This window comes from Eutrema salsugineum, unplaced genomic scaffold, assembly GCF_000478725.1.
Source record: "Eutrema salsugineum unplaced genomic scaffold, Eutsalg1_0 scaffold_19, whole genome shotgun sequence".
Classification (NCBI taxonomy): Eukaryota; Viridiplantae; Streptophyta; class Magnoliopsida; order Brassicales; family Brassicaceae; genus Eutrema; species Eutrema salsugineum.
Window position 1 is genome coordinate 510,772 of NW_006256838.1, and position 15,954 is coordinate 526,725.

At 35.9% G+C, this 15,954-nt stretch overlaps 6 protein-coding genes across 7 annotated transcripts; 2 read left to right on the plus strand and 4 right to left on the minus strand.

The window, feature by feature from the left end:
- Positions 1-853: 853 nt before the first annotated feature.
- Positions 854-4,289, plus strand: LOC18019853 (serine/threonine-protein kinase ATG1a). Its single transcript, XM_006402362.2, has 13 exons — positions 854-1,323; positions 1,424-1,541; positions 1,644-1,702; positions 1,784-1,848; positions 1,938-2,031; positions 2,113-2,193; positions 2,280-2,391; positions 2,482-2,536; positions 2,666-2,895; positions 2,984-3,276; positions 3,348-3,606; positions 3,695-3,765; positions 3,921-4,289. The coding sequence occupies exons 1-13, from the start codon at positions 1,093-1,095 to the stop codon at positions 4,107-4,109; spliced, it is 1,857 nt and encodes a 618-aa protein (XP_006402425.1). The 5' UTR covers positions 854-1,092; the 3' UTR covers positions 4,110-4,289.
- Positions 4,290-4,528: 239 nt separating this feature from the next.
- On the minus strand, positions 4,529-6,599 carry LOC18019854 (transcription factor bHLH67). 2 transcript variants are annotated; one of them, XM_006402363.2, is made up of 4 exons: positions 6,373-6,599; positions 5,389-6,015; positions 4,929-5,291; positions 4,529-4,803 (listed from the first exon to the last, which is right to left on the minus strand). In XM_006402363.2, exons 1-4 carry the CDS (start codon positions 6,403-6,405, stop codon positions 4,723-4,725), a joined length of 1,104 nt encoding a protein of 367 aa, XP_006402426.1. In that variant the 5' UTR covers positions 6,406-6,599; the 3' UTR covers positions 4,529-4,722. The 2 variants fall into 2 exon arrangements, 1 of the variants encoding a protein (XP_006402426.1); XR_002899904.1 differs by having other exon boundaries at positions 4,716-4,803; positions 4,929-5,308.
- Positions 6,600-7,681: 1,082 nt separating this feature from the next.
- LOC18020304 (metal tolerance protein A1) lies at positions 7,682-8,677 on the minus strand. Its single transcript, XM_006402364.1, has one exon. It carries the CDS (start codon positions 8,675-8,677, stop codon positions 7,682-7,684), a length of 996 nt encoding a protein of 331 aa, XP_006402427.1.
- A 1,371-nt stretch (positions 8,678-10,048) lies between these two features.
- LOC18020305 lies at positions 10,049-10,717 on the minus strand. The gene has a single exon (XM_006402365.2). It carries the CDS (start codon positions 10,553-10,555, stop codon positions 10,232-10,234), a length of 324 nt encoding a protein of 107 aa, XP_006402428.1. The 5' UTR covers positions 10,556-10,717; the 3' UTR covers positions 10,049-10,231.
- A 2,077-nt stretch (positions 10,718-12,794) lies between these two features.
- LOC18020306 lies at positions 12,795-13,382 on the plus strand. The gene has a single exon (XM_006402366.2). It carries the CDS (start codon positions 12,795-12,797, stop codon positions 13,353-13,355), a length of 561 nt encoding a protein of 186 aa, XP_006402429.1. The 3' UTR covers positions 13,356-13,382.
- A 691-nt stretch (positions 13,383-14,073) lies between these two features.
- Positions 14,074-14,685, minus strand: LOC18020307 (auxin-responsive protein SAUR32). The gene has a single exon (XM_006402367.2). The coding sequence runs from the start codon at positions 14,510-14,512 to the stop codon at positions 14,153-14,155; it is 360 nt and encodes a 119-aa protein (XP_006402430.1). The 5' UTR covers positions 14,513-14,685; the 3' UTR covers positions 14,074-14,152.
- Positions 14,686-15,954: the final 1,269 nt, after the last annotated feature.

Consider the following 15,954-nt stretch of genomic DNA (forward strand, 5'->3'; position numbering starts at 1 on the left):
AGTGTATTTTTCTACCGTCTGTTTTTTTTTTTTTTATTATAATGTTAAATACCTTCTGTTTTTGTTTCGCAATAATAACATTTACGGTTATAATGTGCTATAACAATGAAAACTTGCGAGGTACAGAATCTTAGATCATTGTTAGCTACTACATGAAACGTTGGGTTGTAAGTTGTAACAAAAGTTTTCTTCTCTATGTTTGTTCTCAGTTTTCAGATGGTTCTCCTTAAAGTTCTTCTTCTCTATGTTTTTTAATGGTTTATCTTTGCTTAGATTGAGTTTGGGCCCAAGTATAAAATATTCCCAACAAAGATTAAACCATTATTTTCAATTGAACTTTTCAATTTCTAAGATTGTTTTTTGGTGTTTTCTTTGGAGTCCAAATCTTAAAAGTAAGAAAGCTCACATACACATTCATAAACGATTAAATTATAAATCAGACGTTCATGAAATCTCGAAATATGCTGGAACAAACTTCTGAATCGTTGAGATAATCATCATAGAATCCAATAATTGAATATAAATGAACCATAATTTGAGATCTGTTGTGGGAAACTAATTAAAAGAACTATTAAAAAAATAACAAATAGTTTTGCTAGATTTGATCATACTCAAATATAACAAATTTTGTAAGGTAAGAAATAAATTTCAATGTTTATAAAAGGTAATATTCAGAGATATTTCCTAGGTACTTTCCTCGTGGAATTTGGATCCAAGACGTCAATTTTTTTTAATTTCTTTCTTCTCGACTACAAGTACAAGTAAGAAACTCTTTGCTCATAAGCTAAAACCAAATCTCAATCTCTCCACACACAAAACAAAACAAAAAGTTAAAAAAAAAAGGAGAAGAAAAAAAAAACACAATAAGTTGATTGCTTTACTGTAATATATATATAAAAATCAATCACTTACATCGTCTCCTTTTGTTAACAAAAAACAGTTTGTTGTTCTAAATCCGGAAAATTTTGCTTTGATTTTTCTTTGTTTTGTTTGATCATCGTTCGTTAAAATCTGTGTCGTAGTAGAAGAAACAATGGAGGTTGATGCAACTAAGGATCCGAAATTATAAACGGGTCAAAACCCAAAACCCGGATGGACGCGGCACGACTTGTGGGTGACTACGAACTTGGCCCGAAAATCGGGTCCGGTTCGTTCGCTGTGGTGTGGCTAGCGAAGCATCGATCGTCTGGTTTAGAAGTCGCCGTGAAAGAGATTGATAAGAAACTGCTTAGCCCTAAAGTCAGAGATAATCTTCTCAAGGAGATTTCGATCCTCAGCACCATCGATCATCCCAACATCATCCGATTTTACGAAGCTGTCGAGGTTTAATTTGATCTAGCAACTGAGTGGATTTTGGATAATTCCGCTGAAATTGATACTGAAATTGGGGATTTTTGTGGTTTTTGGACTCGAACTTTTGTAGACTGGAGATAGGATCTTCCTTGTATTGGAGTATTGTAGTGGAGGTGATCTTGCTGGGTACATCAATCTCCATGGAAAAGTATCAGAAGCTGTTGCTAAGCATTTTATGAGGCAATTGGGTAAAAGAAATATCTGTTTTTTTTTTGTCTCTTCATGTTTTCATTTTTGGATTTGGTTTGATGTTTGAATCTCTGTTCTTGTTCTTGTGTTGCGTTTTGTAGCTTTAGGGTTGCAAGTACTTCAAGAGAAGCATTTTATCCACCGAGATTTAAAGCCTCAGGTAACTAAAATCTCTTATACTGTAGTTTAACCGCTACGATAAGAGTCTTTTCATGGTTCTGTTTTCTTCAAACCCTTTCAGAATTTACTTTTATCGTCCAAGGAAGAAACTCCATTGCTAAAGATTGGAGATTTTGGGTTTGCAAGGTATTGTTTACGTTCTCATATCTCCAAAAATGTTTTCTTTTAGAGGAAAGGTCTTGGTTTGGTTTGGTTTGTAATGTTGGTTTTGGTAGGTCTCTACAACCGCAGAGCATGGCGGAAACATTTTGTGGTTCTCCATTGTATATGGCTCCAGAAATTATTCAGAACCAAAAGTATGATGCAAAGGTGAAGAAACTTCATCAGTTGGAGAAAAGATTTTAAAGTTTTCTTTGGGCTCATTATTTAATTGTGAAATGGATGTTTCAGGCTGACTTATGGAGTGCTGGTGCGATTTTGTTTCAACTTGTTACTGGAAAGCCACCTTTTGATGGTACTAATCACATGCAGGTTCGTTGTCCTGAACCGATGGATTGCCTCTTGAACTTGTAATGAACTTGTGGCCTTTGTAATGCTTTGGGTTCTGATCTCTACAGCTTTTTAACAACATTGTGAGAGACACTGAGCTGAAATTTCCTGAAGATGCTTCGAAGGAGATTCATCCGGATTGTGTTGATCTGTGCAGAAGTCTTCTACGCCGGAACCCAAGTACTTGTTATAGGATTCTTTGTTTGTCTACTTGTCTTTATGATCATTTCAAATTTTCATGGAAATATACGGCTTTTTTCTTTACTGCAGTTGAACGCTTCACATTCCGAGAGTTCTTCCATCACAAGTTCCTTCAAGAGCCAAGGTAATGTCTTGAGATTTTGATTAAATATCTGGAGTTCTTCAATCACTCGCAACCTTCATCTTTTTTTTTTTGTTTAACCATCAAAACCCTTAAATTCTTCGTTTCATCTTTCGTACCAAATGCTGTCAGACAATTGCCGTGTGTTGAGCATTCTGATTCTACTACCTCTACGGGGAAATCATCATCGTTGCCCTCCGCACAACCGAGTAGCACAAACCGACTCAAACCAAGTGCAGACAATGTCTACAAACCCGGGAATTCCTCTAGTGCCTCAAAATCTCACATTTTAATGCCACACGTCTCTTGTGAGAAGACTGGAAAAGATACTGAGGGACAATTCTCTTCAAATCAATTAGGAGGTTTGTTATGCGGATTTTGTGTCTTATCTCTATTGCTTATATAAGCTCAGTTCGCTCAGGATCGCTTGCGGTTGCCATTTGCCTGCAGTTTTTGACTCACTTGAGCTCATAGAGAGAGAGTATGTTCTTGTAAACCGTCCTTCTGCTTCACTGGAAGGTTCATCAGATTGTTTCGACACATCACTGCAAGATTCTGGGATTCCTAACGACAAAGGTTCACTTGAAGCACAGAGACCATTATCTGGTGGGTCAGGTCCACGACCAGCAAGCGGATCATATCTGTTAACAGAAGTACAACGGTTAACTATCGTTCATCCTCCGACAAAGCTCCAACTTTTGTATCAGTATGCAGAAGCACTTACAGAAGTAGCTCGTGAGATGGTAACTTAAAACTCCTAGTTTCTCGGGGTCTCAAATGATAACATCACAGCTTCTAATACCGTTGCATACAGGGAAATGCAGGACAGGTAAAGGAGTCTTTTGCTGTTACGCTCGTCGTTTTGGCTGTCTGGACAAAAGCTTTAGAGATATGCGATTCTTGGATGACGTCGGTTGGAGAAGATAGAGTGAACCCAGATCCAACCACAGCTCCTGAGACTTCAATTCCAGACTTAAATTCACCAGCACTAGCTAAAACTTGGGTGACACAAGAGTTTGTTACCGCGTTTAACCAGGCCGAGAATTCTTCAACTCAACTAAACGAAACAAGCGGTCAGTACCTAAACCGAGCATTCTCTTCTTTTTTTTTTGTGGGTTTCTGCGCAAATTCCCTGAATGCATACCCTTCGTTTCATTGCAGCTGCTACTCATATGCCTGACGCCATGGAAACAGTATACGAGAAGGCACTAGCGTACGGCAAGAGTGGTGGGGTAAGTGAAAAGTTTCTATCTTTTTCACTTTTTGTAACATTTTGTCCCAAAAAAAACTGCCTGAAAAACCTTTGGTTCATCCTTTCGTGGAAACTAAAACTTTTTTTGTGGGTTGGATCCATTTTTTTTTTTTTTTTTGTTCTTTGGTTTTGCAGGCGGAAGAATATTTGAATAACAAGGAAAGTGCAGCAACATTATACAAGAAAGCAATTCTTCTACTCTCCTTTATAATTGAGGAAGCAGTGACTCTATCCCTAAACCCTCCTTTCTCATTAACCCTTGACGACAAGAAGCGGATTCTCTACTACATCTCTAACTTGCAGCATCGTCGGTCTCATCTTTAGCGAAAATCGACCGCGACATTGTACAGAAGAAACTTTCCTGGCTTTCATTTTCGGGTTTTCTTATCGCTCTCTTGAAATTTCGAAACGGTTACTCGATATTGATGATGCCGTGATCAACAGTATTTGCCTCCCCCATTGTATATTACTATATTGCAATATCAGAAGCTTAAAGTTCCAAAATTGCAAGCTTGTTGGTGGCTTGGTGCCCATTACGAAAGTATTATAAAAAACTAAAAAAACAAACTACTATAGAAACAATGGTTTCCTTTTTTTAATATTGTTGTCAATGAGCATATATATGGTCAACCCTTAAAATAAGGACAGAGGTCAAACCATAATTGATGAATTATCATAAATACACATAAGGTCAAACTTTAATTAGATGGGACCCAAACCCATAAAACACCCAAAGCCTAAAAACATGATCGAGAATAATCCAATAATATACGAACAAAACAGAATTTAATTCCGTCAGTCGGAAAACGAAAGAACGAAAAACGAAAACAAAAAAAAAGTGTGCTCTCTACTTCAATGATTTTTTAAAGAAAAAGATATGTCAGCTTTTTATTATCATTTCGGGTTTTACATATTTATTTTTATTTTTATGTGTTAATCAAAATCGTCGGATATCGAAAATCTGATGCGCCGCTTTCGTTATCTCGTCTGCCGATTCTAGTTCACAATCATCCTCCATCTGTTTCCGGCGAAATTAAGAAAAACAAAAAAAAAAATGAATTTTTCTATTTAAAGATTGCATTTTTCAATGTTGGTTTCTATAAACTGAGATTTTATAGAAAGAAATGGAAAGTAGTTAGTTACCTTGAGGTTGAAGGAATAAGAGACAGAAAGATTAGACGAAGAGGTGATGTTGAGATGAAGAACAGTGAGTCGAAGCTTTTCCAGTGAAATGATTCCTTTGAGAAGGTGTCCTTGTTCCTTCGCGCATTGAACTTTAAGGCTGACGTGGTTTTGTATCACTGTGGCCTCGATTTTGGTTTGATCTTCGTGACCGGTCCACAAGTCACTCGACGAAATGCCTGAAAGATGATGATTATTAGTCGCTTGGTCGTTAACTCCGTTTTCCACTCCACTACTTCTCTTTTGCGACTCAAGAGACTGTATGATTTGCTCGAGGACCTTCACGTAGTTTATCGCTCCTCCTACTATGGATGCTTGGTCTCCCTGTAGGACAACCAAAACTAAGCAAGTTCAGAGATTTTGGGGGTTCTGAGGGTTAAAGGTTGAAACTTGAAACCATTTTTTTATTTGTTCATATTACTCGTTGGATGTATGAAGGTGGGAGAAGGGAACGGAGGGAGTTGATATGTTCGTTCATCTGACGCCGTCGATTTCTTTCAACAGCAATGTGGTTTATTCTTTGATTCTCTCTGTCTTCAATGTTTTTAGTTGGTTTACTCTTCCTCCTTTTTCTCTTCTCTTGAGTCATTTCTGGAGATAGCAACAAGTGGCTGATTTTGCGTTTGCGTCTTGAATTCGCAGTGCGTGGTGATGAGGAAGAAGAAGGGATTATCATGTTTGTTTGGCTAAAGCTAAAGGGAAGTTCTTGGCTTGATAAAGCTGCTCCTTCCATGGATGATGCTGAAATTGGGTTGTGACAGATGCGGCTTGTCTCGGATTGGACCGGTGACTGAAACTGCGGATCCTCGTGTGAAAGATAGCTTTCGAGTTCCCAAGGCTCTTTGGGTGGCTCAAGAGACAGTAGCGATAGAAAATTTGGTTCCTTGATTGACAAAAACGTTGAAGGGTCTTCTTCACTTTGCAGCATCTGTAGAAATGGAACTGTATCGTGCAAGCTTTCTTCCTCCTCTTTCTTAAAGGCAAAGCTTTGAGCTTCTGCAAATCCTTGAACGTCTAGGCTTCTCGCATCCGCTTGTCGATCATAAAACTGCAAGAAAGACAGAGGAATGAGATTATCGGTTGAGGCGAATGAAATACTTAAAAAAGATGTGTCATTTGATTCTACTGTGGGTTTGTTTGGGACTTGGTAGTTTAGTTCAGAGATAAACAAAAGTAGAAGGGGAAATGGAATGTTTTCAAAGTAGAGGGAAACAGATTGATTGCAGAACTGTTATTGTTTTCTGTAAAACAAACAAGGAAAGCATTGAATGCAAAGCATCTGGACTCATTAGGAAAAGAGAAAACGCAAGTCCATTTCTCTGAGCATAGAAAAAATGATTCAAGAGAAGAGAGAAGACTGAAGAAAGAAGGAGAAAGCTTCCTAAATTAAGCAAAAGATACATACACAGGGGTTGATGTGTCCTTGAAACCTCTCCATTTGAGAGCTTTTGTTTGTTATGTATTATTATGTAATGATGTGTAAGAATAAATGCTAAGAAGCACCAAAGAGGCAGAAGAGGAAACTCATGTACTCTCTTCTGATTCTGAGGCTTTCTGGACTTGTAACTGTTAGCTTTATATAGAACAGTGAGTTTTTAGTAGCTTTTGAGTAGAGAGGAAACAGAGGAGCTGTAAGAAAAACAGAGGGGTAAGATAATAGATGTATTTGGGTACTGTAAGAGTTGGTGAGGCTGAGGCGCTGAGCAGGGCAGGGGAGAGAGAGAGAGAGATTATTGGTGGAGGCAGTTTTGTCTTGAAGTGGAGACAGAGACTTTGTGGGGACATTCTAAATTACACAGAAGAAGAAGGTAAAAAGGGACGAGTCATGGGTAAGAGAGCTTCTATTGGGTTTGTGTCATCTTTCTTCATGATGTCTCAATCATCCTTTCTTCACTATACCCCATACCATAACATCATCATCATCATACATTACGCACCACACCATTCCTTTCTTCATGGCTTAGAAAGCTAAACTTTATACAGAAACTATGCTGCCTCCATCAGGTTCTAATGATTTGACCCATTTCAGAGTTTGACTAAAATTAAGGTTTCGAAAGTGTGGGTTTTTGTCTAATATCTTGATTAAAAAGAGTTGACTCTACAGATATAACAACACTAAGGAATCTTATCTATTATTGATGCCTTGGCTTCTACGGCGCTAAACAGTCTTGTACTAACAAAGGTCCCAATTTTGTCTACAAAATCTCACTTCCAACGGATAAATTCATATCCGGTCTCACAAATTTTGTAACAAAGAAACAAAGAATCGGCCTTTGCATAGTTAACGAAGACCTTAGAAACCTTATCAACAAAATTAAAACTCCAAAGAAAGTTTGGATCTTTTTTTTTATTAATTATGTACTGAGATATGGTTGCTACTGTCACACACGAGCTATGGTTACTTGCTCTCAGGACAAACATGTCCCCACTCTTTTTGGTACGCCTATCGTTAAAGATAAACCCTAAAGATTCAGATTCTTCTATAGTAAGTTAACAAAAAGACCTAATCTCAGATAAAGGTATGTCCTTCAATTTACCTTTTTCAACACGGGACCCAGAAAAAAAAACCTTCTTCATAAACAAAAAACAAAAACAATGGCATATGTCACAGCAATGTAATATATAGCACACGAGAAAGCGAAAAAGATTGAAATTTGATCACGAAAATGACAGAAACCCAGAGAGCTTAACCGTTTCGAGCTTGCGTTGTTGTTTTAACGCTCGATTTGTATTGTAACGTGACTGATACGATACTCTCTCCATATGTAATCAATCACTTTGTCAAGCACCAAACCATCATCAGCATCTGGTTTAATCTTGACATGACAAGAAAACAGAGCTTTTCCAACTGTAATTGCCCAAATGTGCAACTCATGAACAGCCACTACTTCTTCAATCTCCATCAATCCCTTTTCGAGCTTCCTCGCGTCGATCTCTCTTGGTGTGCTCTCCATTAGAACTTCAAGTATGCTTCTAAGCATCTTAGTGGTTGTCCCTAGAACAATAACCGAAAAGACTAACGTGCAGATCAAGTCAATCACTTTCCATTTAGGGTTATACCAAATCATTCCCCCTCCAATGATTACGCCAATGCTCTGGATTAAATCCCCAAGAACATGAAGATAAGCCCCTTGGACATTAATGTTCCTCTCCTTCGATTTCTCCAACAAATGCTCAGCATTATCTCCATGACAATGACCATGATCGTGACCATGATCGTGACCATGACCATGATCATGTCCAAGTACAACAATTATTATGATGTTTACAACTAAACCAAAAGTAGCAACAAGAACCATAAAGAAACCATCAACATGATCATTAGTCTCTTGAATGAGTCTAGTAATGGCTTCATAGACCAAAATCCCAGTGAATAACCAAATGAGCTGGATTGAGAGAAAAGCACCCAAAATCTCAATCCTGAAGAACCCGTAACTCTGCCGCGAATTCGCTTCCCAAGAAGAAGCCCACAAGGAGAGCATAGAGATAGCAAAAGCAGCAACATCAGTGAGCAAATGAGCTGCATCGGTTAGTATAGCCAAACTATTAGCCTTAATGCCGCCAATAACTTCTATACTCATGAACAAACAACATAACACTGCAACGAAACAGAGCTTTCGCATGGAAGCAGCTCGTTCCTTAGCATCGCTTGAAGAAGTTGAAAACCGACAAGCTGTTTCTCCACAGACATTACTTCTTCTTGACTCCATCTGCAAAAACAAAAATGTTAACTTTAGAGCTTGAAGCAATATGGAATAAACCCCATTCTACAGATGCAATAAATTATAGATTTATTACCTTACAATATAATGGTAGAAACTCAAGAGTACAGCTTTTAAGTTTTTGAGACATGAAGGACAATTTTAAAGGTTGGAAAAATAGAGAAGCAACTGGGACATGCATTCCACGACTAGACAAGGATTCGAGCAAAACAAACATTACACATTACAACTTACAAAAAAGGTAAGATTATCATATTTTAATAATTAATTAGAGCCCATGAGTTAATGATAATGACAACATATTGATACCATTACAGAGAGTCAAAACCTTAATCATACAGAATAGCATGCGTAGAAGTATTATAAAATAGCTATACAAGTCAAGACAAAATGTAACTATGACGATATCCAAGCGACATCAGATTCCGAATTAGACCAATTCTTGATATCACACAGAGAGTGGAATGAATCTGGAACAAAAAATTGGGAGTCAACTTAGATTAAATAATGTGATGGTTATCTCTTATCGAGTTTCAGTGTAACGAATAACAATTCATACTTTTTGATTAATAACGTATACTGACTGACCAAAAAAAAAAGAATATTTATATGATCAAAATCCCCCCCCCCCAAAAAAAAACAGCTTAGCCCATGGAATTGTTTTTTTTTTCAACTAAACTGTTTGTTTAATCTGTAGTTGTAGTGTACATTTTAATTAATTAAATTATAAGTTTTCAGTCACCTTTAATTAAGTTTTTGTTTTCTTAAACAAGCACATCTTATAATTTATAGAATGGGCTAAATATTAGATTTGGGCCGACGATATACAGAATTTAACTTCGGCCTAATACCGTTAATTGTTTTGTCTTCGCTAATGATCTTTGACTTGACCGGAACGGATCAAACAAAATGCAAAAAGACCTTTAAAATCTCGTGCTGATATTTTATAAATCATTTAAATATAATATATGTATATAATATTTATTTCACATTTGCTGCCCTTTTACCTTTTTAAAAATCAATTTCACGTGACCTTGACCTCGATCTATACAAAACATTATTTTTCACCCGATTGATAAAAAACTTTAAAATCATTCCTCTAACTAGAAACGAATTAAAGTTTGAAGTAGCCGATTGGATTTAATTTTTTTTATGTAGTTTAAATGTTGAAATATCTACAATTAATATGCTATGTAGCGAATTTAAATTTATTATTTCTGATAATGATGGTTTTCGAGTGTAAAAAAAAGAGAATTCGTATTTTCTGTATGTATATGCCTAAACATAAATATGGTGACAAACTGACAATAAGAAAATGGAAGTTTACATTTATATTTGTAAAGCACGACACAAAAATACTGACTTTTTTAAATAAGAGGGAGCTCCTGTTTTCTTTAGCCTAATATTTATGATAATGATCTAGAAAACTATAGACTATAGTATATCAGAAGGCCGTTTAACCAAAAAGAAGAAGTGTATATAGTATATATTTATCTATCTATATTGAAGAGACATATATCGATTAATTTATTCCTCTATGATTTAACCCAATCTTCGAGACACCAAGAAATTTCCACACCGTTGAGACCAAACATCGTCATCGGAGCCAAGAACACTCGCTGGCAAGCGACCTTCCATACATTCTTTAAGAATCAAGAAACCAATCTTATTACCACCGTCTGATTGATCACAACCACCACGACTTGCCAAATACAAAAGCTCTTCGAATTTATCTCTTCTCATCCTCACTTTAATCCTTAAACGACCCTTCTTCTCTCCGGCCACCGCGTCCGCCACGTATCCTCCTCTCATCCCTTCGCCGGAAGCCGGGTGTACAGCGCTGCTTCTCCTTAGAATATTTCCCATTTTTTTTCAATCTTTCTTGGTTGCCAAATGCTTGCACTAATTGATACGTGTATATATAGGAGATTATGGTCTTATGGATTATATATAGGGTTGGCCTTATTACTATTATTATCTCTGGGTTAAGGAGTTGAGTAAGGATGTGAACTACGATGCATGGGGCATGCGAGGGTATTAGACGAAACTAAAGATGGCTATTGAAAATTCTGGAGACGAAATTAAAGCGTTGTTCTGGTTCACGTATCTGCTGACGTGTAATTTAAGTAAATTCACACACAACATAACGCTGGGTGTGTTTCACGCGTCAACTATCTTAAAGTACGGTCTTTATCTCCGGGATTTGTCACCTCTCCTGTAATTTAATAAAGTAATAATCACCTATTTCTCGTTTTATTGAAAAAATAATTACATATAAACCTCCCCATTTTTCTGGTTGGGTTCTATACTTATATTTAAAAGAAATTTAATATTGTGCGATCCCCGTTTTGCACAGTTCATTAAACAAGACAATGCCGTAATAGCGTGTAATTTAGAATCATTAGTTTAGTTACTGTTAAGCCCATTATATAAATCCATTTGGTCAGAAGTCTGGCCCGTAATGTAGTGTTGGTTAGGCCTTAAATTTTTCGATGTTAGTCTAAAAGTGCGATTTACCGTTTTTTTAAGAAACGCTACCAAAATAATTTGAACCGAATTTAGGAGAAACTAATTTAATTTAGTTTCAGTAAATAAAGCCAAAATGATTCTTTATTGGCGAAACAATCTTAAATTGAGTCTACACCGAGACAGAAAATACAGAAAAGAGAACCAAAATAATTATCCCTTTGGATTTTTATTTTAAATTTAAAAATTAAGCTCACATGGAACGGAAACCAAACTATACCCGACAATGTATTCAATTTTACTGCTAATATTTATCTCAATAAACTTTTCAGGACCAAAACTACATTATACCCCAAATTGAACACCATCATTTTTACATTTGAATTATTTTAACCGAATAATGGATACATTTTTCATTTGTTTACTGCTCATCTTAGTTTTTGGTATCTGAATTTTTTTAGCATATAATTTCGAAAACAAGTAATCTAGTGGCTCCTGCTCTCACACATCTACCACTCTGTGAATCCACATTTCTCTAACTGAAGTTAAATATTAGAAACACAAACTGTAATTTGGCCATTACCCGTTAGGACCCATAAAATGAATAATGACCCGCCAAGAAATTGTTGGTACGTAATTGAGTGCACCGAAAGGTGCTACTATATATTTTAGTTCATTTGTTTTGCTATACCTTTTCCCCCTTTTCGTGTAAAATAAGAAGACAAAATGTTATATTGTTGTAGGGCATGGATCCACATATTTAAATAATCAATTGGAGCAAAAACAAGATGTACAAGATATACTCTATTTGGTCCATATTTTTTTATCATAAAAAAATAAAGAAGTTTCGCCCATAGTCTTTTTTATAGTATAATTTTTGTTCTTGAATGTTAAGTTTGGCCCATAGTTAACACGTGAACGTGTTCCATTTATTATTTTATAGCATAATTTTTTACCAAAGTTTTTCGTATCAATTTTTTGTATTCTTACTTTTAATAATTTGGCTTCAGCGGAAAGTGACATAGTAAAATCCAATTACAGTGTGTATGATTCCAAAATTAAAGATAAATCAAAGTCTTTTTTTGTGTCTATGTCGGCATTTCCTTTACGGTTTTACCTTTTGACCTCACGTGAACATTATTAACCCATATCAATCAATACACCAAGTGGTTTCAATGGAAATATGGCAAATGAAGTTTGTTTTTGTTAAAAAGGATTATTGGAAAATATTTCTTCGTTTAAATAACCTTTTCTCCATTTTTAAAGTTTAGTAAATAAATCTACATTGTAGACTATATTACTAATTGTTGAAAAAAAAAAAGAAGAAGACTATATTACTAATTATTCTCTCGAATATACCAAAATTAAATTATGAGTGTAGAAAGAAAGAAAGAAAAAAACAAATCAGAATATGGTGATATAAAATCGCAAGCACAGGATCTTTGTTCATTCTTTTACCAAGAAAAGTAGTGGACCATCCACAATTATTTTCTTTGACGTCGTAAAGTTTTTATACTTCAGCTCCTCCAAGAAAACCTCTATCTTAGACCCTTCTCTATTTTGGTTTTCTTCAGATTCCATGAGTTATTACATAGATATACAATCGTGTCATTATTCTAGTATATGTGAAGAAAATTAAATGGGTAATTGCGTATTCAAAGGAAGTGGAGGTTTAAGAACATCATACGATAAAGATGACTTATTAATAAAAGTGGTGACACCAAACGGTGGAGTAATGGAGCTCCATCCTCCAATTTTCGCCGACTATATCACCAACGAATATCCCGGCCACGTCATCCACGACACCTTAAGCCTCCGCCACTCATCTCCGCCGCTTCTCCACGGCGAAGAGCTCTTTCCCGGTAACATTTACTACCTCCTCCCTATCTCTTCCGCCGCGGCAACGGCCTCTACCACTCAACAACATTCCTCCGACCAATCAGCAACGCCGTTTAGAATGTCTATCGGGAAAACGCCAGTGAAGGCGGCTGCGAACGGCGGCGGCTCTGGAGTGTGGAAAGTGAGGCTTGTGATAAGTCCGGAGCAGTTGGCGGATATTCTTGCGGAGGATGTGGAAACAGAAGCGTTTGTGGAAAGCGTGAGGACGGTGGCCAAGTGCGGCGGTTACGGCGGAGCTAACTGGAGGGCGACTTCAGATCAGCTAAGCGTTACAAGTAGTTTCAAAGGGCAACTAAGGTAACAAAAATTCGAATAAGTTAAATTTTGTTTCACGGTTCAATCATTTTAATTTAGTTTGAATTCGATAATTGTTGGAGCGATTAATTATAAGTAGTTAAGTACATTAACTTTCGAGTAATTGAAAAAATGGACGACATTTCACATGATCCAATATTTATCTTTCTTAATATGCTGGGCCTATTATATGGACAAGAGAGAAAGACAATATTAATCACTCGGCTACTTTGCTTAAAAACTTTTCTGGGCCTAAATCGGCCCATGCTGGGTTTGTAAGACTTGTCCACGTCATTCGTGGGTTTAAATTTTTGTTTTAAGAAAAAGTAGTTAATTTGAACGTTGTAAACTTGAAATCAACTACAGATAGAATCAGTTTATTAGTGACTATCCATTTTCCACTTTTCAAAGTTTTACGCCTCGAACAAAATATTAAACGCTAATTGCCAAAACTTGTTCACCAATCGCCATCGCTCGGTACAATTATCTTCACCATCGTGATCATCACAAATCAGATAATTGTATAGCACTGTAGCTAGAACAATTATAAATCGACAATCAACATTCATTATTCACATTTTTATATTTATATTCTCAAACACCACTATTACTCCTAATCTTGTGGGTTAGGCCGTGTTTGGCTCCACAACTCCACGAGATCAAACCCATACAAACAAAGACAATTAAAAAGAAATAAAAGCTTAATAATTAAAACAAAGACAATCTTTTTTTTTTTTTTTTTAACTTTGGTGCTTGATTGCATCGTCATATACTAATGATCACGCTCATACACCATCATCATCATCAAGCTCTAAAACATCCAACAAGATGATTATGGCTATGGTTATGATGATTAGTATGATAATTAATCGATCTCTCTCTGTGGATCATGTCTTGAACATACCGGAAAACCTGCACGTGGCAAGGGATTGTGATGGTACCCTTCTGCTCGAAGCCATACTCTTCCTCTGCGTCCTTTAAGAGTTGCATGAACAATGGATGGTTAAAATAGAAAACAGGAACAACAAATCTTTGCTTTTTCTCTTCTTTTGATCCCACTATGATTGCTAAACAACCTTTCGGAACATCTTTGATCCCTTGTTTGCTATTGTTCTTAGAATGATGTGAGTGAAAGCTCTTCAAGTTTTTTTCTCCAGAACCCATAACTTATAATACAATGAAGAAAGAAGGAGGCTAAAAAGGAAGAAAATTCTAAAATTTTCCGATAAAATTTGGCTTAGAAAACAGAGGAGAAAGGCCAAGGATCTTCTTTTGGAATTGGAGAGGGTTTCTGAGATTTGATAAAGTTGCTCATTTTTTTTTGTGTGGAGATAACAAAAAGTGGTTTTTATGAGGGATGCTGACTGAGATATAAGGTTCAAAACTGAGATTTTTTATTATTATTATTATTATTGTGTATAACCAAGACGAGTAATAATTCAAATTCAATCAGCTTTTATTTTTGACTTTTTTGGATTAAGATCTAAAAAATATGCCCGAAAAGAAAAGAGTAACCATTTAATCACGCATCAATTGAATCTGTCAATAATTTCAGTTTCGTTTTATTTTTATTTTTTAAAATAATTTTCAAGGGCTGCCTACTGCCTAGCTATCGGAAATCAAGTGATAAATTTAGCCTAAAAATTTGACAGTTAAAATCTTGTGGATAGAATTTTCAAGCAGAAGTACTAAGTTTCAGGTTCAAGTTTGCTTCATTTTTACGGTTTACGGTTCATGGTTAACCATTAACCTTTGTGTAATTAAACGTACTTCTTTTAAAATAGAATAAAATATGAGTATGATAAATAATCAGAATAATCAATGTAAAAGAACAAAAAACAAAATCAAGCAAAAACCATAAGAAAACAAAAATACTCAATATTCGGAAGAAGATATAAATGAAAAAGAGTTGACAAAATGTAGAATGAAAAAGACAAAGTGAGACCGCTCCAAGTGGGCGATGGTGGAGGGAGTGGCGTAGCAAATACTTCTTGGTATCTGAAGTGATACAGAATATTTTTATTTTTATTTTGAAACGGATATAAACAGGTGTTAATCGTTTAATAGAGATTAGCTGTTTTAGGCTATAAAAAAGACACAAGAATGGAAGTAGGTCAGATTATCGGTTGATGTAAATAAGTACAAACAACGAAAGAGATTTGAACTAACCCAGTGATTTCTAATAATAATATAATTCATAACAATTCACGGGTCGATCGAAAGATATATTTTTCTCAGCATCTTTGTGAATTCGTGTGTAAAATAAAATTTTAAAAACACGAATATATTTTGACTAACATAAATTACAGATTATTATGCCAATAGATTAACAATCAGATTCTTTGTGGTAGAATTGAGACAACGAAATACAAAAGGGGAAAATTGTGAAAGTAAGCGGCCAAAAAACTCCACCCAGCCAATGGCCGTTGTGGAGGACCAACCGTATGTATATTTATCAACCTAAAATCATCTAGGCCGACTCAGTGGGCCGAACTCGGCCTTCGCCTTCACTTTTATAAGTCCAAATCTGAAGTTCAGTTCCAATGTTTCAGAATCTTGCATATAATGTCCATGAAAATCCTATTCATTAACATTACTAAGGAATC